Below are 26,172 nucleotides of genomic sequence, written 5' to 3'. Positions count from 1 at the left end.
TGTATGCGTGCATCTGTGTGTGTGCGTCGGTGTCACATGCAGGTGTGTGTGTGTGCATGCGCACGCATTGATAGATGTAAAGTGTTTACTGGCAAGGCGTTCTCCTCCCACATCTGCAGATCACTCATCCTCTGGGAGGCCTCCCCTGCTTTCATCAGGCCACATGGAAAAGTGGGAAATCATTAGGGGGGGGGACATTGTGAAGTGGAAAAGTATAGATGAGGTAGGAAGTACAGTGGCACATGAAAGAGGAGGAGAGTGAGGAGATGGTGAACGATCGAGCTTTAGCGAAAGTCAGGAAAGCGAGCGAGGCATGTGGCGGTGAGGGCTCTACCGGTCACCATAGCAACCCTTTAAAGGCCGATCCCCAATGCAATTAGAGAGGCTTTGAGGCAGCAAGTCTGAAAATAATAATAAAAATAATGGCAAGAAAGAACAGGCAGATTTAAGGAAGACAACCCAGCTGCATGAATGAAAACCAGCTATTATGTGTCCAAGTGCGTCAGTAATTGCGCGAGCTAAATGCGGGGAAGGTGTCCATTCTTCTTCGCTAGTTGTGGGAATTTAATAATGAGGATGGCAATGGCAAGGCAGATGTATGGGTTTGATCGCGCAGGCATCTTTGATGGAGAGAAAGAACACAACGCTATGGGCTATTTTTTTCCCCCCAAAAGCCCAGGCCACAGACTCCAAAATCAAAAGTAAACTTATACATGTGGGCAACACCTCGATGAGAGAAGACAGAAGAAAGAGGGAGAGAGAGGCAGCTGAGGTTTAATTCACAGCAGGCACAGGCTTAGGCTCAGGCCACCAAGGTGATATTATCAATGAAATTAAATCTTCAGAACTTGGAAGTATTATTGCTGGCAATCCTCTCCAGTCCTGTCAAAGCCCATTAAGAACAAAAGAGCACAACATATCCGGGGCACAATGTGTATCTTTTTTTTTTCTTTTGTGAACACAAGCTCATTTATCATCCTTGCATAAGAGCATTGTTGTTCATAAACCGTGCATATGCAGCTTTTCCTATGCATAAAATTTATCGACTTAGATTTGTTTTTGAAAACCGGTGTGCCTCTCCTGATCTGGCAAATTCCCAGATGTGAATTGGTTTGCATGGAGACAAGCTGTTTCCTACGTTTCAGCTAGAAAACCCCTACCGCTGCTGTTCACCATCCTGTTAACTGGAAGTCTGCATTTGTCTTTTTAGACTGAAAACAGTGCAGTCACTTTCTCTCAGAGCAAAGCGTATCAATGGCGTTATTTTATCTTGTTTCTCCGGTCCGGTATCACTTAGCTGATGTGCTGTAATATCCAGCATATCAACCAGTGGCACGTAGGGTAATACATCTTGATTAAAAGTGAACAATTTTGCTTAGTAATTTAAAGTACATATGAAAAAAGTAATGTAAAAGCAGTTTATGTCTGAATGACAGAATATTGTCAGTTTAACAGATTGGTGGTTATTGCTTATTTCAGTACTTAATGATTTCAGTTCTTTGGCAGTTATTACAGCTTTGAGTCTTCTTTGGATAAGTCTCTACAGGTTTTTTAAAACCAAGATTAGGGCACTTTATCCCATTCTTTCTGGCACATCCTTTTAAGCTCCACTGCATGGAAACCGCCAGCTTCAGGTCTCTCCACAGATGATGTATGAGGATTAAGCGCAACCTTTGGCTGAGTCACTCAAGGACTCACCTCATGCATTGTAGAGGCTGTATGCTTAATAGGTGAAAAGTCAGCTGATATCTTCAAGGTATTTGGCTGCATTTATCTGATCCCCGTCTCTGCTGCTGAGAAGCACCCCCATAACACAATGCCTCCACCACCAAACTTCACCACAGGGATAGCATTAGTCAGGTGATGAGCAGTGCTTGGTGTTCCCTAGAAATGGTGCTTGGAGTTCTTCCCAGAGAGTTATAGATTTGTTTAATTAACAAGAGCATCTGTTTCTTTCTGCTGATGACTTTTAAATGCCATTAGGCGAACCCTATGCATGCTCTGCTTTTTAATCAAGAGTCTTTTCCGTGCTTTAGAATGCAGGACGATCAATGAAATGCTGATGGGATGGTCAGCCAGGTGACCAGAACCTGAAGCTCTTTTAGAATGACTGTCATGTTCTTGGTCACCTTTGTTCAAGCTTCAGTTTAGCCACTCAGCCAGCTTTATTGTGGTTTTGAACTGTTTACATTTCACATTAATAGAAACCTCTGTATGCCTGGAGATACTCAACTTTATAGAAATGGTTTACACCCTTGATCTTATCTGTGGCCATCACAACCGTAGATGTGCATGTAACGGCCACCTAGTGGTCTCCTAGTAAAGACTTAAAAGCTATCTTAGACTTGTGAAATATTTGTATAGGCAGGTTTCTTGTCTTTCATGTCTTTCAGTTCAGATTGCCAAAGATAGACAAGTTTTGAACATAATTCAAGAGTGATGCCGGGACTAAATGTGAATGAAAATGAATTTTTGTCATGATGGGATACTGAGTGCATTTTTTAGGGGTAAAATGACAATTTCATCCTTTTAAGGTGAACCTTACATCAGCATAAAGAGCGAAGTGCTATCCCCTAATGTGTGATTCAGCTCCTCTGTTAAAGCAGTCTTTTCAGAGTAGTTCTGCCATCTGTTAGATGCAGTCAGATGACTCAAGCCTACCCTTATCTGTCTCTGCACTTGTACAACATGACATGAACCAGAACAACAACAAAAAAAAAAAACACAACCACACCTTTTAGATGGATGAACCTTTCTGACGTAAAACTGGCTTTGTAGGCAATAATGGTAAAAATGTCTCAATATAAAAGGCACTGGAAATGTTCTGGATGAGAAGCAGGATCTGCTGCCTGTGCATGCGGTGACTCAACAGCAACTTTGTTCGTATTGGAAATACGTAGGGAAGCAGTGAAAGGATTTTTCATTGCCCATCCATGACAAATCGTGTTGGGGTCGCATCCTACTGAGTGTTTATATTGTAGCATTTGCATTTCTCTGGCCCGTTCCTGCAACCCTCAAAGAGAATCGATTTCTTGCGCTCGCTGCCCTTTCACGTCTGTCATTTTCACATTCTCTCCTATTCCATACTTATTTCTCCTGGTTTCTCCCATTTTGTGCTCTTTCTTCTCTTTGTAGTTTCTTAAAGCCAGGATCTTTATAATTCTGCCCTCTCTTTATTTATTTATTTATTTTTGTCTTTCATTTCCTTCACTCTTTCCCCCACCCTTTGCTCCCCATGGCTCTCTTGTCATGCCCGCTTGTTTTATTGCTTCTTGCAGTATCTCGAAGCCCATAGCAAGGCTTTTCTTCCCGGTTCCTTCCTGCACGATTTGGTGCCGGTTTCATCTTTGGCCACCTTTTTCTCCAACCCCTTTCCCTGTCTCGTGTGTTTACACCCTCCATCTGCCTGATGACTCGATCGTCTCCTTTCAGTCTCCGTGTTTGTCTTTCTCCACATCTTTTTTTTTTTAATTTCTTATTTCCTACCCCTTCTCTCTGTTTGCACCTCCACCGCCAAGTGTTATCCCTTCCTCCTCTTCTCCGTCTGTCTCTGTGTACTGGGTCCTGTCCTCAGCCCACAGCTTAGTTTACAAATGGATTTTCTCTCCAAAGAAACACATAACCATCTCCAGACGTCTTTATTTAACCAGCAACAGCAAATTTATAGCTGTCATTTTTGCAGATTATTACTGGCGGGGTGACACCACATTGCAAACATATAGTATATGCGCATGTTTTACTGCATTTTGTTGCATTACCATGTTTCTCATCAGCACTCATTCATATCCTAAATAATCAATGTGGTTTAGGGACATTTGTACCATTTTTTTTTATACACAAGAGCATCACTACCTGCAGGGACCCCTCTCTTGATCGTCCTCTAAATCCTCTGCCCAGATCCAAATATTTATGAAAGAGAACCCGGTTGAGCCTCTTTGTTATTAATGATACATTAGCTTTAATGTAGCATAAAATGAAAGTTTATTGTTCAGTGTGGGCTAGCACCTGACCCCCACCCCCATTCAATATTGGGTAGGTTAGCTCAAGTGGTTAAGACTTTTCAAAACTGCCCTTTTGCGATGAATTATTTAGCATTTTCACAGTGGAAGAGTTCAGTAAAGGTTCAGGTCTGTCACACCTCGCCCGTATTTCTACTTAAAAAAAAAAAAGAAAGTTGTATCACTGCCGTGAACTTTAATCACAACACAATTTGACCTGACATTTCTCACAAGCAACACGGGAAGGTACATTAAAAACCTTTTTCAAAGTAATGAAATTAGAGAAGTGATCTATTTTCTTTCTTTCTTTCTTTCTTTCTTTCTTTCTTTCTTTCTTTCTTTCTTTCTTTCTTTCTTTCTTTCTTTCTTTCTTTCTTTCTTTCTTTCCATACACAGTGTAAATTTCCATGATTGTAAAGCAGTGGTGCACAGATGAACCAACCCACTGACAAGCAATGAAGTAATTCGATGATTGATATAGAAATCAGATGCTCAGCAACATCTTGAACAACTAAAGAGTCTGTCCAGAATATCTGAATGAATTTTCAAAGATTTGGCCACCAAAAATTGTTCCAGCTTGCTTTTCTCTTCAGTGTGAGTGGCTCATTACACATCTGTTTAATGCTTTTCACGTGTGAAGAATATTCTGGTACCAATTTGTGGTTTGTTGCCAATTGTGAAGAGAAGATGGGCATGCTGTGGAGATAATTGAAATATCAAGTCTTTGGCATACTCTTCTGCATAATTACATGTGAAAAGGTGGTTATTTGAGTTACTTTTGCCTTCCTATCAGCTGGCTATTGTACTCTACTCTCTGACATCAACAATGCACAGCTGCTCACTGGATATTTTCTGTCTTTCTGTACAGTTGTAACCCTAGAGTTGGCTGTGTGGGAAAATCCCAGAAGATCAACAGTTTCTGAAACACTTCTGGGACCAGCAACCAAGCCATGTTCAAACTCACTTAAAACGCCTTTCTTCCTCATTCTGATGATCGGTTTGAACATAAGGAATTCTTCTTGACCATTTTTGCATTCCTGAATAAATTATTAATGTAAAAATATTAATGAGCAGTTGAACCTGTTGTACCTAATGAAGTGGTTGGAGAGTGAATATCTGCATGTCTCTGATACACAGTTGTAAGAGCTGCCCTGTAGGCTGTGACTGTCCCCTGCATTCTTCTGCTGTTGTGTCATCATAAGGAGCAGGCCACAAAGGCCACAAAGATTTTGAGGTTTGTGACACTTTCCACCCCGATACAGCTTCTCAATAGGATTCAAGAATGAGGCATACAGTGAATGAAACTCCATCAGCATTCTTGGAGTAGCCCCAAACCATTTAGCGATGACAATACTATAGTGGAAGCTGACATTTCCCAGACAATGATAAAACTCAGAAAACCTGTGTCAGTCACAGGGATAAGATTTTTGTAAAGGTTGTCCAGGGTTTAGATGTCCACCATGCTACCCTAGCATATTATGGTCAAATCTTCTGACTTGTGCCAGTTTGACATATATAAATAGAATAGAATAGAATAGAATAGAATTCAACTTTATTGTCATTGCACATGCACAGGTACAGGGCAACGAAATGCAGTTTGCATCCATCCAGAAGTGCTTAGTGATATAGATATATTACAATATATATTAGCAATAATATAGATATGTAAGTATATTACAGAAATGGGTCTATTATGGTATGTTATAATGTACACGGTATGAAGTATGTTGTGAATATTCTATAACTATAAGTATGTACAGGCTGTAGTGAGTACAAGCTATGTACAGGCTATGGACAGGATATAAATATGAAAAACTATACAGAATATGAAATAAATAACTTTACAGGAATCTGAGATATACAGCTATACAGAAATGGGAACTATGCAAGTTGTAAACAGTTGTAGGGTTAAAGATTATTGAATGTACAGAATGATTATTTACACAGGGCTATACAGTAGTGCAGTTAAGGTAAGTGAGGGTGTGGATAATTTCTACAGAGGCTATATAAAGTGCTAGTGGTTGTGAGTGGTGGTTCAGTCCATGTTATTATTGTGTTTGAGGGTACAGTTGTCCATTGTGTGTGTGTGTGTATGTTCAGTCCATGAGTTAACGTGGGTCAGATGTCAGGAGGCAGAGTTCAGGAGTCTGACAGCTGTGGGGAAGAAGCTGTTCCGGTACCTGGTGGTCTTAGTCCGGAGGCTCCTGTAGCGCCTCCCAGAGGGCAGGAGGGTGAAGAGTCCATGTGATGGGTGACTGGGGTCTCTGATGATTTTCCCAGCCCTTTTCAGACACCGCTTCCTGTAGATGTCTTTTATGGCAGGAAGTGGTGCTCCGGCGATGCGCTGGGCAGTTTTCACGACCCTCTGCAACGCCTTCCGGTCCGAGGCAGAGCAGTTCCCGTACCAGACTGTTATACAGTTGGTCAGGATGCTCTCGATGGTGCAGCGATAGAAGTTCACCAGGATGTCTGAGGACAGGTGGTTCTTCCTCAGAGTCCTCAAGAAGAAGAGGCGCTGGTGAGCCTTCTTGACCAGCTTGGAGCAGTTGGTCGTCCAGGTGAGATCCTCGGAGATGTGGACTCCCAGGAACTTGAAGCTGCTCGCACGCTCCACAGCCGTCCCCTTAATGTGGATGGGTGGATGTGGGTCAGCATTCCTCCTGTAGTCCACGATGAGCTCCTTGGTCTTCATATAAATATGAAATAGTGTCGGTAGGAAGTGCATCAACAAAAAGCACATAAGATATACAATATAACGTTTGGGCTGTTCTACAACTACTGCAAATATATAGACTGTAGTAAAAGGAAAATATATTGCACTACCAATATATAGTTGATAATGTGTCTAGTGATAAGCGTACAAAAACAAGATCTTCCTTCACTCTGTCACATTTCCTTTCAAATGGTGCTTTGTAGGCTCGCTGCATTATCACCTTGTGACTTTTCAGCACTCACTCCAAACCGCAGTAAATCAATCTTAATTTTATAGTACTGTTTGTGATGATCGTGTTGCAGATATCTTGTTACTGCTGGAGCCTAAAGAATTCTCTTCTGCCACCACCGTTGTTGCGTATCCCTAAACAAAAATAACACAAAGACAATAAAGAGTTACAGCTGAATGATTACGTACATACCCGTTTTACCTGTGTGGATGATTGATAATGATGAAATGGCTTTGTCTTTGACTGTATCTGGAGACCACACTCTGCCAACATCAGGTCATGTTTGATTATATGGTCCACAAGTACAGAAATTGCCAATATATTTGGAAATGTGTGTGTGCGTGTGTGTGTGTGCAAATAAAGCTTGTGCAGATTGTGCAGATCGCCTTGCAGCCTCTAAATGAATAATCGGGTAACACATGCTGATAAATGATCAGGGTTCACAGCTTGTGAACTGTGGCGGTGAAAAATTAGCATCATTCAGCTAGCTTACATAGCATTAGCTAGGGGATCATATGGTAGCTCAGATATTTCCAGACATAGAGGTGAAGACTTACAAACTGATGCTTTGCTCTACGTTATGAAATTCCAGGTCTCTATGCCCCTGCATGTGCTAGTTATACATCCCAGGAGTCTTTGTCACAGTCTTCCACCCTTCACTGTGGTTCAACACTACACAGAGGGAAAAGACATGAGCTTTTGGTGCTTTAGAAGTTAATCATTTATCCATTTGAATTCTCAAGGATGCAGATCACAACAACTGCAAAGTATGGCTCCTTGGAAGCAAAATACAGTTAAATGACGGGTGGCTGAAGATTTTTGCACCGCAATATATTTTGAAGAGTAAAATTACATGTAACTCCTGTATTCAGTCTCACTTGCTCCAAAAATATTGTTTAAATTAAACTGGAACGTTTCAGTCCTTACATTTAACATTTTTGCCAAATGTGTTGAGAGACTTTCAAGTAGTTAGTCAGCAGAGAGTAATCGAACCTATTTGATCACAGAGTTGTTTAAACTCCATACATCATGCCTTAGTCATTTTTTTCTATAGGTGTGTTAAAATATTTGAAAATTGTTACAAAACTGTCATTTTAGACCAGAGCAAAGCAGCTGAGAAAAACTGTGAATGTTGATGTAATGACTTAAAGGGTTTAAGTTTAGGATTAAATGGATGTTTGAAAAGTAGTGGTAAGGTCAAAGGTTACAGTGATGAAACCATGACTTTGTGTTTTTGCGTGCTTCTGCAGTTTATTTTGATTTCTCTCAAGGTTAACAACGCCAATAATCTCTCACCTTCTTACCTTTACGTTTTGCATGGCAGTGATTTAATGAGCTTCGCCGACAAAGTTCTATTTCAAGAATGTTGTTGTGGGTTATTTTAATGCATTTCCCCAAATGTGTCTTCCAAAATGCATGAGTTTGTTTTCCACTTGATATACTTGATATATTTGATTGTTGCTCCATCTCTAGTATGCGCACAGTGCAATGCATATTAATACAGAAAACCAAATGTATAATTCAAAAGGAATATTTTCAAAGCTCTGAGACCTGGGGCCATAAACTTGCACCATGGATTTTTGATGTCGGGGTTGGGTTATCCATTCTGAGTGTACAGTATCTGTGAAAGTGCAATGTATACAAATCGTAGAGGGCTGAATTCTTACGTGGTGCAGCATCCACAAGTCCATGCAATCTGCATATCATTATTATTATTACTAAACAACACCTGCGCGGCTCGTGATTATTACATACTGCATAGATCAGAGGATGGATGACACGCAGGAGATTTACAGCTGAGGAAGCAGAAACCGCACAGAACGGGAGGAAGATGGATGGGGAAGTGTACTGATGGGACCAGGGTGGAACAGAGGGGGGTGGGGTGGGGTGGGGATAAAGATGTTGCAATGTTTTTGAAGGTGTGGGTGGGATACAGTTTGACAGAACATATAGCAAACGCTAAACACACACATGTGGCCCAGGCAGGTGCTGTGGTCACAGCCGTAGCCTGAGTGAGAGAAAGAGGCAGTGTGAAAAATTGATGTGCCCTACTTACAGCAGCTGAGCAGAGACAGGAGCAGGAGGCAGGGGAGGCTGAAATGATGTTAGATTTTAGCAAGTAAACCGTGTTTGGGTTGTGTTTTTTTCCCTTTTTTCTTTTTTTGTGCATTACATCATGCCAATTTGTTCTGGGCGTGGGTGTGCGCCTGTAACTCGTTTAGCTCCATGTTCTGCTAACATGCAGTGTAGCTTTGTTCTTCTGTTTTTGTGTTCTTGTTTTTCTTTGTTTTGTCTTTTTTAAAACATGAACATGAGTGTTATTGGTTTTCAAGCTGAATGCTACTCCCCTATTAATTTAACACCCTCAGCTTCAATCTGGCAGAAATACAGAGACTTTCCTCCTTTTGCACACACCGTCCGCTCTGGAGGCCTGGGCCGCGCAGCTCTCATTAGCCCATCTCACGCTCTTCGGCACTGTTTGACCAAGTGAAGCCCTTTATCTGCTGTCCTCCTATTTAAACGAGGTGGGGAGAGTATCTGGTCCCTAAAGGAGTCAGCAGAATGGAAACCGCTGCACGTTAATCAACACACCCGAGCGCCACACAGGAACAACTAAGAAGCTGTGCTGCTTTAGCCCGTTTACTCCAAGGAATAACTTAATGACCGAAAAGGATTTATGAGGGTTTACGCTGCTGGCCACATAGAGTGTTGAGTATTTGAATTTATGCTGCGCTCAGCAGCCTGCTTAATGCACTGTAGTGACCATGACTCACCTGAGGGCTGAGATAACTATTAAAGAGTGCTAGCTCACAGCACTCAACTCAGATCTTTTTACTTGTTAGACGGGAATAAACTGCTGGTGCAATTTCAGGTGCTTCAGGCAGACTGTAACACTGGATTTCACTCGCAGATTACCTGTAAATCAGGCTTTCTTGTTTACATCTCCCAACTTTTATGTTTTCCTGTCATCCACCACCATTCATGAGTGACAGCATTTGTATTGGATTGACAGGACATCCTGCATCTGTTACCGGTGTCCTAATCTCATAGAGACGGCAGCATTTTATCATTCTTTCTAAAAGTATATACATAACATCGCTGTGGAAGCGCTGTAGCACAGAGAGAGACACACAGACTCAACAATGCAGTAAGTCTCAGGTGACAAACTGGCTCAACCGAAACCTGCCGTCATAGAGAGTGACACATAATGAAAACACAGTCTTGATATAATGGGTAAGCATAGCTGTTTTGATGGAACTATTGTTTGAAATGACACAATACTTTTAAGTAGGCTTCTGCTAAGAGAACATGTTTTGATTATTATTATTTTTCATGTATTCTTACCTCCGACAGGCTCACCCCATCCAAACAAACAGAATATTAATGATGAAAGTGAATCAAATCTAGAACATCCTACCTATGCCTCCTGCTCCCATCCTCCTGCTGTTCAAGATAGCAAAGGCCACATTTAAAGATTAGCCAGTTTAGCTAGTTTACCAGAGACTGCATGATACAGCTAACATCACTCAGACATCTGGTTTGGATTAACAAGGTCCCCATAAGTATGGAGGTCTTCATCATAAGTGCGGGTTAACGTAGAGCAGGAGACTGACAGATGGAAAATGCAGCATCAGCATTGATGTAGTTTCTGTACTTTCTTCTGTTGGGGTGACGAGAAAGCAGAGCCTGAAAGTGAAGCATTTGATTTACTGGTCAATGTACATCCCTACCCGTATCTATGGCCACAAGCTCTGTGTAGTGACCAGAACAAAGAGATCACGATTGCAAGCAGTGAAATTGAGCTTCCTCGAAGGGTGTTTGAGATACAGTGACATCCTTTGTAATTTTGGATGTATTGAGAATAGAGCCACTACTCATCCTTATCGAAAAATGCCAGTTGAGGGGGTTTGGGCATCTGACTGGGATGCCCCGTGATCAGCTCTTAGGTAAGGTGTTTTGGGCATGTCCTACCAGGAGGAGGCCCTGGGACATACCCAGGTCATGCTGGAGAGATTGCATTTCTCTGCTGGTTTGGGATCCCCTTAGAGCTGGAAGAGGTGACCCAGGAAGGAAAGGTCTGGACTTCTCTGCACAGTATATGTGTCTCTGTTTAGACTCCTGCCCTACAAACCAGACCCAGATACATGGCAGAAAATGGATGGATGAGCTTGTTAAAAACAGTGGCAAAATGCTGCTTGACCTTCTTCAGTACAGTACCTATGACATCACTGTTTCAAAGTTCGGTTTAACTATCTTATGATGGAATATTTTACTTGTCGTTCAGTGACACACCATGATGGTAAAAGATGGTTCAAGCCTGCTCCTGCTGAAATATGCACAGGCAAAATGCTGAATCCCTACTGGGATTGTGGCCAAAGATTTTGACAGTGGCTGCATGGCTAAAATTAAATGGCACTTATTTGCCAATAAAAGTATTTGAAACTAAGAAATACTTATTATTGGTCTTCATAAAAACATGCAAAAAAAATCATCTAAATAAAATCTAAATCTGCAAAGTTTATGAAACAAAACGCACGAGAGTAAACCAGAAAATGTGTGGTCGAGCAGTTTAAACATAGTCATATGAAAGTCCATCATTTGGAGCAACCTTACAGTTAATTTTAGTTGAAGATAGGATTTAGGAGTGATGTAAGTCAATTTAAACGTGTTGTGTTGAGTTCAGCTGTGATGAACATAACACAGATTTCACTTCTTGACCAACAGCTGACTTTACCCTACGAGCAAAGTGAGTCCAAAATAGACAATACTATTGGCTACTGTTATGATAAAGGAATTTTTCCTTGGGAGGGCATTTTTCCAGCTGGATGGTGAGTTAGCACTCAGTTCAGCAATTGTAATGGTTCAGTAACCATGTTTCCAAATTCCTAGTGCCACCTTTTCTGTGGTGATAAACAGAATGCCTTCTGTTGCTACAGGACCTTTATTCTCTGCCATATGGGAAAAGTTTGTATTGTATATTTTATTATAAGACATTTTAGGCTCATTACGTGAAATTTCTACCCAACAAATAAACAGTATTTTCAAAGTGTCATTTCTTAGCTCCACGTATATAATTCCAGCACCTGTCGTCCCCTCCTAAAGTCTTTATCGGGATATTATGTTTGTCCATCTGCCTCTCCTTTAAAGCGTCCGTTGAACAGGCCTCGTTTCTCTGAGGATGCAAGACGTGTAGGGTAATTGAAATGGGGCAAGTCAAGCAGATGGAGATGTGTGTATGTCTGTGTGTGTCTGTGTGTGTGGTGAAGGGACCAGTGTCTGGCAGGAGTTAAATGGCTGGATATGTTAACTCCCCAATGAAAGCCAAAAAGAACGCTTGCCAGATCCCACTCTCTCCTGCACACGCACTCACAAGCATGCGCACACCTTGCCACGTGCCTTTCATAATTCCCTTTCCATTTTTCCTGCCATTCATCTGCGTTGAATGCTGGAGGATTGGTGTTTAATTGTTTCGTTCCCCATTTATTCTCCTATCCCACTGGAGTTTCTTGTATGTTCTCTGCATACTACCTGTGATTCTCATTCTCTGTGGCGTTCTCCTCTCTCTTTCCTATCTATTTAGTTAGGTATGAGACTTTTCCTCATGACTTCAGGGCTTTGCTTCTGTTCATGGTTCAGACAGGCACTCACCACAGTGCTTGCAAGCACAGATTGTCACATTTTAACATCACAGTCAGCATGAATTAAAAATTAATGTTCTTTTCATACAAAGAATTTTCTGTGTTCATGAGAGCTTCCAAAAACATTCAGATTTATATCAAGCGGTTTAATTGCCTAAATGTAACCAAACAGCAAATGAAAAGCTCAACAGTAAAAATGAACTCGTCCATGTAGGACTGTGAAATGACTTACCATCCTTTGAGTCTTTGGAATAACATCATCTCATGTAGAGACATGAATCAACATGGTGATACAAAAAATAATAAAAACAGTTATGTCTGTGTAAACAAAACAGCAGAAGAGTATATTTGTTTCTACGAACATGAAGACCAGCAGAGGGGTTTATTATGAAGGATATGAGTTTCACAACGGTGTCTTTTTCTATTAAGCTGGGTTTTCTGCTTCAGGCTCTGTGTATGCTCACATAATGTCACTTTGACTCTCCTTCTGCACAAAACGATCCCTATGAGCGTCACCTACTCCAATCAGAGACGACGATAAAATAATGATTTAAAAAATGTATTCATAATATTATTATTAAAAAATATTTAACAGTGAAATGCAACACTGTTGCAAGTCAATGCTGTAGAAAATTGTCAGTATTGATAATTAGTACACAAAGTGGTAAAATAAAGATTTTAATTTGAATTTAATTGTGAATGCGCTTTCAGTGCAGTAAAAGTTACTGTCCAACTGTCTAATAAATGGCCAATGGACGACTAGTACTTTTGTGGTATTCAGTTTGAGCACTCAAAGCCTCATTCACCCATTGATGCAGTCATCCATACAAGTCAATGGCTAAGCACTTTTAACCTATAACATTCACACACTAACACTCCAGTGGATGCATCCTGGATTTAAGGTATCTTGCCCAAGGATAGGTGCCACAGAGTGATTATTTAATTACTTAATTAGCTGAACCATCATCTCAGTGACAATTTGATTTTTTGCACAGTAAATTTAACCTCAGAATCTTATTCTTGAGAATGAAATAAGTCTGATCAAATTCAATCAAATAAAATAGCTGTGACAAGAAGAACGAAGGGCAACCTTAGTGTAGTGAGCAGGCTGTTAAACTACTGAGCAGTTTAATATGTTCTTACTGTGCCCCCATTTAAGCACTGTTAACAGTAAGAATTAAGCCTAAAGGGGTCTTTTTTCGAAATCAGAACTTTAATATCTCCAGCAAAAATCTACCAAACTGTGAATTTTGTGTGCTGTTGCATTTCTATTCTCCATCTCTCTTCATCTTTTTGCTCTTTCAATTTTTCCATTGGCATTCTCAGTTAGTGGCAGCTACTGGGCCAGAGGGAGATGGAAAGATGTTGAGAGAGAGGAAGAAGCGAGAGGGAGAGTCTTGATGTTTTGTTGCTCTTGTGTTCTAAAGGAAGGTTCCTCCTTTATCAACAGTCTAACAGGCTGCTGTGCTCACTCATCTGGATTTTACCTCGACTGTTTACTGCTGGGTGTCAGGGCCCACACAGTTGATGGCGCACACGCACACTTTCATATACGCACATCTTTCTTTTGTGCTTCAGCACGTGCACAAACCAACACTTTTACTCGACAAAAAAGCGCTGTCACCCAAAACAAATATTGACAAATATACCCAGTGGATTTGTGCATTTTTAACAGCTGATTGATTCCACAAAGCATCTCTTTTTTGGAAAACTAGAGGCCAGTTTTGTTGCCTCAGCATTAATAGAAAATCTAGCTTGAGAACAATTCCAAGGAAACCACTTCATCTCCAATTCTTTGTGAGCTGCTGTCCTCTCCTTGACTGTTCATTTAAGGATTTAAAGGAGCTTCTTCAAGACGCACAGAAAATAATCCAGCATTTCTATAATCCTGCGTGAATGTGCGCACTCGAGCGGTCATTCTCACACGTGCACACACGCGTGCTCACATCACTGTAGCTGCAGACACGCTCACAGACATACACCTGCTGCAGATGCTCGGTGTGTTTCTGATAACCTACCGGAATGGTTTGCCAGTGCGTGTCAATCATTCGCCGTCTTTATTTCTTTGTGTCTCCCCCGTTTGCCAGGATTTGTCACATGTGAACCGAATTTTTGATGGTGTCCGTATTTCTGAAATACTCCTGGATCTTCTGGCCTTTTCATCCCCCTTCTGCTGTTTTCATCTGAGATGAAAATGAATAGACCTGTCAATCAGCCTTAGCTAGCCACCTGGAAGTCATAGGATTTTGTTTGAAATACTTTGTACGCCTGTACTTTGTAGTGCAAAATAATGATTACCATCATGAGTGTGTGCCCCCTGAAGGACGGACGGCATGTAAGAGCTAAAAATATATCCTTACATGATAATGGGGTGTCTGTGGCTCAAGAAGTCGAGGAGGGCATCTACAAATCAGAATGTTGGCGGCCTGATCTGGATATTCCAGTCTGCGTGGCATTCTAGGCCTCTCTACTTGTTGATCGGCGTGTTGGGTGCTTGTTTGAACATATGTTGAATGAAAAATATTGTATAGAGCACTTTGAGAGCTTGGGCAGAATAAAAAATGCTAATGGCAGCCAGTGCCTCCTAATAAGGCACCCATGGTATAAATTTGAAAATCCTTAAGTTATCGCATGACCTTGACCTTGAGGTCGAGATCACTGAGATATAAACTCATCTGAGATTTTTACTAGATGCAGCTATGATATTAATTTGAAAATCCTACTTTGCCTTATTCTCAAGTTATCATTTCGACAAACTTTGGTGTCAACGCCCGCCCTTACAACTCAGAGGTGAAAGTACTTTGTAAGAATTTATCCTTTTACCAATGAATACTGTCTTAATAGTCTTACCCAGGTGTAATTAGCATTAGCTACTTACTTTAAATACATCTAATTCTGTCATTAAGATTATTTCCTTCTGCTGAAATTTGTACAGTCTGTGGTGAGGTGATTCTGTTCTGGGACCTCCCCATCCTTCCTCACGCATAGATGAAAAGCACAAGCCTGGAGGTTTGTTACAAAGCAGCTTCTGGAAGCTTCCATAATGTGCCCTATATCAGCTGAGCCATCGTGGTTTGCCTTCACTCAATCAAAATTTTCAGGAAAATTAAAACCCTGGGACAGTTTCATGAGTGCAACATGTCTACTTATTCTCTTCGATAGAACAACAAATTTAGTGCATTACTTCAAAAAGCACATTTGTGGCGTCGGACCCCAACACACGCACACACACACCGTGGTTATGGTGACACACACTTCTTTTATTATAACTGTGGTTTCGGCTTAAACGCACGGGACACAGACACTCCCGCTAAGTAGTCGCTCTGCTCGCTTCCTCGACTGTCACTGAAACATAAGAAAAGTCACAATCAGTCATCCGTCCCAAACACCTGTTCAGCTCCGCCTCCGCGCCGCCCCGGGAGCTCACTGTGCCACCCCTCCTTTGCAGTTGACCAGAGACCACACCCGCGCCACAGCATTACTTTAAATGCATGTACCATTATCCAATTAAAAAGAGAAAAATATAAAAGATTTGTAGCCAAAGTGTCCGAAAATCTTTTCCTCTTATGTGATTTTATTTTTCCTAACCGATTTCACTGACAACTTGGATTCATTCTCCTTACTTAGCTGAAGATGACTTTGCTTTTCTTTCCTCCAACTTGATTGTGAGTGAGGATGAGCCATTTGGAATCACAACAACTGCTTTTATTTTCTCTCTGTAGATTGGCTGAGCTTCATGGATGGGGCTTGGTGCGCGGATAGCAAAAAGCTCAATATGTTTTAAAGTGACTCCAGAGAACACTGAAGAAAAAACAGGGGCTATGAAAAACCCTCTTTTAAGTCTCTCTTTTGCCACACTGCACAGAAATTAAGTGAGGGAAAGAAAAGTGTGCTGTCTTTTGCTGTCTCATACCTTTTAAGGAGTCTGCAGCTGTAGAGTCAAACAGGACTCCATCTACTGCCTGACAGAAATGCCAGGATGTTAAATCCTGTGTGCGTGACAGGTTCTCTTAAAAGCAGGTAGTTTGAGTGTCAGAGTTTGGAAGCTTAATTGGCCAATGTGTCAGTAGTGGAACAAGGCGCGGACATCTGCAGAGCGCAAGTGCATCACCCTCCAAGGCCTCTCTGATTTACAAGGTGTTAAAGTTAAATGTGCGCTCCATTCTGATAGTCCCTGTGGTCAATTCTGCATCAAAACCCAACTGTGAAAGGTGCGTGCTGTCCTCGTGTTCTTTTAATGTGTGCCCTGAGTCCTAACCCCTGTACTTTTAACTTGTACGTTTCTAACTTTAGGATGTTACTGACGAATTAGAAATATGATTGTCTGTAAATGTGATGTGGAGTTGGGCAGAACACTGCTGTGGTGGTTTGCAGTGGTGAAACACAGTAAGAAGGGCCTGGGTTGGAATCCAGATTTGAATGTAAGGTTGAATGGTTGTCTGTCCTTCTGTGTTAGCCCTGCTGTAGATGCATACGTAGAAGAGAATGGCTGGATGGATTATTTGGAGTTGCAGCTAGGACTATACTCAATTTTTGTAGTTTTGTCTCTGTGGATTTTTAACCTTTTTGCATTAGCTGTTTAGGAATTACAGCCATTTTCATACACAGTTCCCCATTTTCAGAGGCTCAACATTAATTGGGCAAACTAAAATAATTTTAAATATAAGGATTAGTTTTAACACTTGGATGAAAATCCTTGGCAGTAAATGACTGCCTGGAGTCTAGAGCCCATGGACATCATCAAATACTGTTTCCTCCCTGCTAAGCCTTTACTGCAGCCATCTCTAGCTGCTCCTTATTTGTGTTTCTCTCTTTGCATTTCTGTCTTCAGTAACTGAAAAGCATAATCTGTTTGGTTGCCTTTTGAAACTCTTGGGTTGATTTTGCAGTATGCTTTGGATTATTATGCATTTCACATGTAAAGCACCGTTTGATCGGTTTTGCAGCATTTAGCTGAATATTAGCAGAGTATAGCGTCGTGCATTTCAGAATTAATTTCTGCTGCTTCTGTCAGTAGTCACTTCATCAGGAAACACTACTGATGATAAATATTAAGCACTGCGAGGATCAGACCTTTGGTCTTTAGTGTCACCTGATGCTGGTGGCTGTGGAAGGGTATATCGTGAGCCATGTGCAGAGGAGCTCAAGTGCAGCAAGAGGTCAGCTATGCCATTAATCTTCCACTTGCTTTGCTAAGAGCTTTGGCCATCTCCTTCCATAATTGCATTGAGTATTAGTTACATTGATTCAGGTATCTTGGGTTGGTTGCATTCAAGGGTATGGCACGTTAACATGCAACTTCAGTAAATATCTATACAGCTTAAAACATGCCTGTCAAGTCTTCACATATTGTTGCCAGTTATTTTTTAAAATCTTTGAAACCATTTTTAAACTACTTTAACATCTGCTAACTTGGCCAGGTCTCTCTTCTAAAAAAGACTCTGATCTCAGTGGGATTTCCTGGTAAAATAAAGGTAACAGTAATTGCACCTTCTAGTTGTGCATATTGTGAAGCTGGATGGCAGCAGTGGAAATGTCCAAACTATATTATTATAAGCCTTTTGTGTGGATGTGCTGATGTTTATTTTGTGTGTGAGCATTTTTGCACAGGCACAAAAGGGTAGGAGAGTTCCCTGAAGGAAAGACCTCATTCCAAGGCCGTGGCTGTCGATATTACAGCTACAAATCAGACCTCCCACACCGCTGAGAGCAGCAAATAGTACACACTCCCATGCACAGGCACACTCTCGCAGACTCCATCGAGTACGAGAAAGTTTTATTACCAATCTCTGCCGATACAGCTCCCATGCTACAGTTTAGACTGTGCGAAAGTAGTTTCAGGTCTTTCGCCTTGTACATCTAGTTTGTGCATTATACGCTTATGCATGCAAGTAGTAATACGATGGCACCTGTCCAAGATGGCGGCCAACCAAACCGGTTTGAGAACCGGTTTGACCGGTTTCGTGCGTGTGCGCATGCGCGTTCAGTAATTCGATGGCACTAGTCCAAGATGGCGGCCAGCCAAACCGATTTGACCAGTTTCGTGTGTGTGTGCGCATGCGTGTTCAGGTGTGGAAATACCACAGGGTATCAGAGGGGTTATATGAGTTTATGTGTTTTTAACGGGGTTTTAATTTAATCAAACCATAGGGTTTTTAATTAAACTATTTTTTCACTTAGGTGTATCGCAACATTCAGTTATGCATGTGTTCTTAAAAGCAATTCTTTGTTTCTTGTTTCATTCTTGGCGGAGTGGAAGCTGTTTTGGTTCACAGTGCGCCTTAACAAAGAGGGTGTGCTCTAGTCAAAAGTGTTGGTAATAGTGTTTTAATCACACTAATTTTCTAAATCTGACAATGTCTCAGCTTGCAGTGAGGCATGCATTTTATTTTATAAATGGCACAAATGGGAATTTCTTCTGAATGGGTGATGTCAGCATGTTCACAAGCGTTTCATTTAATCAAACCCCTAGTTTTAATTTAAGTAGTTTTTACACATCTACTGGGGGTTTCTTTCCAGGGTTGATGCGATCATTTTATTTAAAAATCGGGATTTCGGAATGTTGAACTAAGAGTGAGACAAAGCCAGCCAGCTAGTTTTTAACACAGTAAATGTTACAAATAGCATTCAGTCCTTTAGAAAATAAATGCTATAAGCAGCCAGTATCGCTCTTTTCATCAGCCCTTTAGAAAATAAACGCTACAGTGATACTTCTAAAACCAGTCGCCCAGACCCGCTCCAACTTTTCAACAGCTGGCTAATTGTTTGAATTTGTTCAGGATTGTAAAAGCCCACCGCGGGTATCACTTAGTTGTTGAGAGTACCATGCGAACAAGGGCCCAACCTATTGTTTAAAGTGGCCAGTATTGGCTCTTTTTGTAATTCCTCGACAAGGTAAATGGGGCAGTTGGTACCAGTCGGGTGGCGACCCCGCCTATTGTCTGAAGTATCGGCTCCTTTGTAATTCCTTGAGAAGACAAAAGCCCTGTAGGGTCTCATTTAAATTGATTGGAGACATCTTGTTTCATTCTAGGCGGAGTGGAAGCTGTTTTGGTTCACAGTGCGCCTTAACAAAGAGGGTGTGCTCTAGTCAAAAGTGTTGGTAATAGTGTTTTAATCACACTAATTTTCTAAATCTGACAATGTCTCAGCTTGCGGTGAGGCATGCATTTTATTTTATAAACGGCACAAATGGGAATTTCTTCTGAATGGGTGATGTCAGCATGTTCACAAGCGTTTCATTTAATCAAACCCCTAGTTTTAATTTAACTAGTTTTTACACATCTACTGGGGTTTCTTTCCAGGGTTGATGCGATTATTTTATTTAAAAACGGATCAAACGGGCCATTTCTTCTGTAAGTGGTTTCATGGTTTCAGAGTAGTTTTTAACACAACAGATAGTCGCAAATAACATTCAGCCCTTTAGAAAATAAACGCTACAGTGATACTTCTAAAACCAGTCGCCCAGACCCGCTCCAACTTTTCAACAGCTGGCTAATTGTTTGAATTTGTTCAGGATTGTAAAAGCCCACCGCGGGTATCACTTAGTTGTTGAGAGTACCATGCGAACAAGGGCCCAACCTATTGTTTAAAGTGGCCAGTATTGGCTCTTTTTGTAATTCCTCGACAAGGTAAATGGGGCAGTTGGTACCAGTCGGGTGGCGACCCCGCCTATTGTCTGAAGTATCGGCTCCTTTGTAATTCCTTGAGAAGACAAAAGCCCTGTAGGGCCTCATTTAAATTGATTGGAGACATACCTTTCTTTTTGGAAACACCCACCCTATATAAAAAACACGCTCAGAGCCCGATACCCTGAGCCATTTACGCCTCAAGATTCGCTGCAGAGCACACCATTTTCTTTGCGATCATCAACACTAACATCGTTCTTTATAACATGGACATCGTAAACGGTAAGTAAAACAAAACCTATTATTGGATTTTTAAAAAGTGTTATGTTAACATATTATAGGATATTCAAACTATCTTTTTTTCCTAAAACAAAAGCTTAATTTTTAGGAGTTCGGGAGAACGGCCCAGGACCCTTTTCTTTAGAAACGGGCGCTTTTACAGGTGGAACTAGTTCTCTAACAGGCACAAGGTGTGTACAGCATTACTGGATTTTTAAACGTATGTATGTTTTAAACTAGCGATTGTTTTAAATTATGTAATAACGTTTTTGTTTGTTCCAGGGTTAACAAACTGAGCAGGAAAACATTCAGACACCGCTACCACAGAGCCCTACCTTACATCAGGTGTGTATACAACGGGATGTATAGTTGTGTATTTTTTTTTTAAAGGGGTTTAAACAATTACAAATGTTCTAAACTGACCGTTTTACACCTACAGAGCCACGCCAGAGAACCGGGTGTGTGGAGAAGCAGGACCATCCCGAATAACGCACACTACAAGGTAAGCATAGGCATATATAAATTAGATAAAAAGAGATAGAGAGGGAGACACGCTTATTCAGTTTGAAATGGGTACATGTATAATATGTTTTAACACATGTCTATCTATCTTCACAGACTGCAGAACAGCACCCCTCCTCATAATGATCAGGACACCATACGATTCCAGACGTTTTTGGAATGTTTAAGCAGTATCGACCTCCCAGAACAACAAAAACCTGGAGCTTTGTGCAACAGTGGAGAGTCAGAACCGATCTTCATCAGCGAACCTGCAACACCCCCGAGTGAGTGGCTACCTCGCGATTTCTCTGATGTTTTTGAGTACAGCATGTCAGATTTTGATCTAGTTCATATACCCACCACCCCAGAATGTGTCAGAAATAGCGTTGATTCACACATAGATTTCGAAGAAGACGGCATAACAGACTCTCAAATATCAGCGGCGTATGATGCTTACATAAAGCTTCCAGACGCTCAGCCTGCTGAACAAAGTCATATAGCTTCAATAGCTGATAAATTATGTTTGATTGAAGCTAGACTCAATCAATACCACCAAGAAGCACAGGTACAAAGGCAACAGTTTACCAAACTCATAAACAAAGTGTGTAGTACATTAGACAACATCTGCAGCAAAATTTCAAGTCCCTGACTTTTAAAATCCAGACCATGGACCCTCCAAATAAATTATTTAAACATAATAACGGAACCTCCACTCCTGTTAGATGTTTTGACTTAGAGACTTTTATGCAGTGGGCTGAAGAAACAGATAAAAAATTAGACGATATTATAGCTAGACTTAATAGGGTGCCTGCATCAGCCTCATCCGATACACATCCTTGTCAGACTGTTCCTACGTCTGCTATTGCTGATGGGGGTATTGTTGCTAATAATAGTGATAGTACAGCTGGTGTTGCTCGGGCCGTTGCTGTTACTGATGCTAACCATATAGCTTGTGCTGCTGGTGATTTTGCGTCTGATGCACAATCTAGCCGGGTCACCTCTGCTGCAGCTACTGCAGTTGTTATTGAGCCCGTTGTGCAGTCTGGGTCCGGCAGCCGCTCTCAGTCACACATTAGAGAGATACCTAATTTTAATGCTCGCGAATTGCGTGAACGCCTTGATTTTAGGGGTATAAGTCTCGATCATCCAGAACAAGTGCCGGCGCGAGTGCGCGAGTGCTTAGCCAATGTGATAGACAGAGCTGTGGCGGGATCCCAACAGGGCAGTGTTCTAAACGTGGTCCTGCGTGGCCCCTCGCTGGCTTCAGATGTTCAGGCTGTTTTAAACGCTGATGATCGGTATGATCCGGAGCTGTTTCTCGATCAAATTGCACAAGTTATGCAGAGTAATGATGAATCTATCGGTGATGATGAATTAGAGTTTATTGTCACGGTAGCTCAGAACAGTAGTGGCGGGTCTCGCTTAAGACTGGCGCACATACCTTATGATGAGATTCTCTCAAAGAAAGGCAGACATTTATACACACCAAACAACACAAACAACAATTTGTGCTTCTCCCTATGCATAGCACATTCATTAAACTCATCATCCTCTGAGCATGAAAAACTTGCTACAGCTAAACAGATGCATGCTGAAGTAGGTCTATGCGACACACAGCAAGTATCATTCTCTGATGTCGGTAAATTTGAGAAGCACTTCAACATTAAGATTGTAATCTATTACCACACAGAAGGGCGTAAACGCCTGGAATGTTTTTACACACATGAAGAGCCAAACCCTAACACGTTGATGATGTATCTCCATAATCAACATTACCACCTGATTTTAAACCCGACCGCTTTTTTGGGGGGATCCTATGTGTGTAATTTCTGTTACAGTATATATAATACACCATTACAGCACAGCTGTAAACATAGATGTAACACATGTTACACACTCTGTCAACATCACAGGGGACCCACAGTGAAATGCAGCGACTGTAACCGCATCTGCAAATCACAACACTGTTACCAACAACACAAATTACCTGAATTAAAACACAACATGATCCCCTGTGATAATATGAAACATTGCATGCACTGTGGCACCACATATAGAGAATCCAAGAAATTGCCACACAAATGTGCGCAGCCTAGATGCGAGCACTGCCGCGAACCTAAATTAGCAGGAGACTCCGACCATCAGTGTTTCATACAGCCTGTTGAAAAACAGAAGCCTAACGATAAATACATTTTATATGATTTTGAGACGCGGTACCACAACGGTAAACACGAGGCTAACTTTGTGTGTGCGTCTGATCTGAAGGGCTATAAGTTCACATTTAATACATTAAAGTGTGTGGAGGCGTTTGTGCAGCATTACAGACGCCCAAGGTTTCGTGGGTACACTTTCATAGCACATAATGCATCTGGCTTTGATAACTACATACTCCTCGAGTACTTTGTCAGACAGAGCATAACACCTAGTGTCATAATGAGCGGCAGCCGTGTGATTTTAATGCATGACAGGGACTATGACCAGCGGTGGATTGATTCGTTCAGCTTTTTGCCCATGGGCCTTGCCAAAATACCCTCTGCTTTAGGTTTTCAAGACCTGCAGAAGGGCCATTTCCCACACAGGTTTAATACGAGGGATAATGAGCGTTATGTGGGCCCGTACCCAGACCCCTCCTTCTACGGCTATGAGCACATGTCTGAAAGCGATAAGGTGCGATTCATGGAATGGTACCAGGTTGCCTCACAGAATCCCTTTGATTTTCAGGCTGAACTCAGGCGTTACTGTGTTAACGATGTTGATGTCCTGCGTAAAGCATGCATCATTTATCGTGACACGCTACTGGGTTGTACTCAAGTTGATCCATTCATGTATACCACCCTGGCTGCATTTAGTATGGGTGTGTATAAAACGCTGTTTCTGCCTAGAGACGCGCTCGCTCTCACGTATGAAGGGGCATACGTTGAGCAGAACAAGACGTTTTCTAACGTCTCTATTGAATGGCTTCAATATGTGTCCCACACCACCAACAAAGTGGTAAAACATGCTCTCAGAGGAGGCGAACAGAGGGTTGGACCGTATTTTGTGGACGGTTTTGACCCCACAAGTAATACAGCTTATGAATTTGCAGGATGTTTTCACCACGGTTGTGTTAAATGCTACCCCGAGAGTGAAGTTAATCCTGTCAGCAAAGCATCCTATGGACTGCTGCATCGCATGTTTTGTGACAAAGTTGATGCACTGAGATCACAACACAGTGTGAGCGTAATAGTGATGTGGGAGTGTGAATGGGCTGCCTTGAAGCAGACAGACCCTGCAGTTGTGGCTTTCATGCATACGTACAGAAAGCCAGAACGCCTGAATCCCCGAGACGCCCTTTTTGGCGGTCGCACAAATGCTCTAAAGCTGTACCACAAGACTGCTTGTGATGAAAAAATATTTTACTACGACTTCACCAGTCTCTATCCCACAGTGCAGTCTAAAAAAGACTATCCTGTAGGACACCCTCAAGTCATTTACACCAACTTTGACAAGCTAGAAAATTATTTCGGCTTTGTTAAATGCACAGTGCTCCCACCTAAGGGTCTTTTTCACCCCGTCCTACCCTACAGATGCCATGGAAAACTGATGTTTCCACTCTGCAGCATGTGTGCTGAAGACCAGAACCAGCATACTGCATGCGGGCACAGTGACAGTGAGCGGGTGTTGAAAGGCACATGGGTCTCATTTGAGCTTGAAAAAGCTGTTGAGAAGGGATACAGGGTTCTTGCTGTTGATGAGGTGTGGCATTTCCCCAATAAGACCGACACATTGTTTAAAGACTATGTGAAAGCCTTCCTAAAACTCAAACAGGAGGCCTCGGGGTATCCTGAACATGTGAACACACCTGACGAACAGCAGAAGTACATAGACGAGTATTATGAGAAGGAGGGAATAATGCTAGACCCATCCAAGATTTGTGTAAATAAAGCTGTTCGTAACTGTAACAAGCTGTTGTTAAACTCGTTATGGGGTCGTTTCAGCATGAGGTCAAACATGGCATCATCTGAGCTCATTACAGACCCTTCCAGATTTAGCCAGCTAATGTTTAGCGACCAGTACGACGTGCGTCAGTTTTGTTTCATCTCTGACGACGTCGCAATGGTGCAGTGGCGCCACGCTGATGGTAGAGCTTCCCGTGTGAAGGACGTTAATGTCTTTGTCGGGGCCATGACCACTGCACACGCCAGACTCATGCTGTATGATTTGCTAGACAACTTGCAGCAGCGCGTGCTGTATTGTGACACGGACAGTGTCATTTTCACGGCACGCCCTGGCGAGTGGATGCCTCCTCTAGGACCGTTTCTGGGGGATCTCACAAGTGAATTAGATTGTGGAGAGGATGGTGTGGAGGATTACATAGCGGAATTTGTTTCCGGTGGGCCAAAATGTTATGCGTATCACACATCGCTGGGCAAGACCCAGGTCAAATGTAAAGGCGTCACACTGAATGCATTAAACTCGAAAGTTGTCACCCACGACTCCTTGAAAGGTTTAGTCCGCAAGTTTGTAGCCAATCAGACATCAGACGCACACCTAGTTGCCGTGTCTGATAGCATCAGACGCGATAAAAAGAAGCTTCATTTGAAGAATGAAACCATTGTGAAAAAAGTTAAAGTTGTTTACAATAAGCGCCGTGTGCTCCCAGACTTCACAACCCTTCCTTATGGATTTTAAATTAGAACAGGGGTTTGACGCCCGGTTGCAGCATCCGTTCAGCATGGTGGTCAGCGGTCCCAGTAACTGTGGCAAGACTTTTTTTGTTAAAAACATAATTGAAAACTCTTCCAGGATTATATCATGCAGCATTGATAACATTGTGTATATATACTCATGCTGGCAGACACTATATGACCAGCTTCTTAAGATAAGAAACATAAACTTTGTTAACGGTATACCCGAATCTCTTGCTGATGACGCCCTTCTGCCTGCAGAAAAGAACAATTTGTTAATTATAGACGATGTGATGAACGATGCAGCTAACAATTTAGAAGTACAAAATGTGTTCACAAAGTATGTGCATCATAGGAATTTGAGTTGTATATATCTAGTTCAGAATTTGTTTATTCAGGGAAAATCCAGTAGAACCATTTCCTTGAACACTAATTACCTAATATTGTTTAAAAATCCGAGAGATAAATATCAGGTTATGCTTTTAGCCAGGCAAATGTTTCCGGGTAATACTAAATAT

General features: G+C 41.7%; 2 protein-coding genes across 3 annotated transcripts in view; both read left to right on the top strand.

The window, feature by feature from the left end:
* dlgap3 (discs, large homolog-associated protein 3) overlaps positions 1 to 26,172 on the top strand; it is a 180,125-nt gene that overhangs the window by 30,873 nt on the left and 123,080 nt on the right. The gene's annotated exons all lie outside the window — the stretch shown is intronic.
* LOC308384756 (uncharacterized protein) lies at positions 20,570 to 25,845 on the top strand. Of its 2 annotated transcripts, XM_080863338.1 has the most exons (4): positions 20,570 to 20,677; positions 20,769 to 20,831; positions 20,926 to 20,988; positions 21,105 to 25,845. In XM_080863338.1, the coding sequence occupies exon 4, from the start codon at positions 21,654 to 21,656 to the stop codon at positions 25,656 to 25,658; it is 4,005 nt and encodes a 1,334-aa protein (XP_080719464.1). In that variant the 5' UTR covers positions 20,570 to 20,677; positions 20,769 to 20,831; positions 20,926 to 20,988; positions 21,105 to 21,653; the 3' UTR covers positions 25,659 to 25,845. The 2 variants fall into 2 exon arrangements, with proteins under 2 accessions (XP_080719464.1, XP_080719465.1); XM_080863339.1 differs by having other exon boundaries at positions 20,673 to 20,831.

The sequence above is a fragment of the Rhamphochromis sp. 'chilingali' genome (assembly GCF_963969265.1).
Source record: "Rhamphochromis sp. 'chilingali' genome assembly, chromosome: 17".
NCBI lineage: Eukaryota > Metazoa > Chordata > Actinopteri > Cichliformes > Cichlidae > Rhamphochromis > Rhamphochromis sp. 'chilingali'.
The sequence above is the reverse complement of the archived record's forward strand: the minus strand, read 5'-3'. Positions and strand labels throughout refer to the sequence as shown.

What these genes read in the sequence shown, in the direction of transcription:
- LOC308384756 (XM_080863338.1), top strand. Translation starts at nt 21,654, where the DNA reads ATGGACCCTCCAAATAAATTATTTAAACATAATAACGGAACCTCCACT.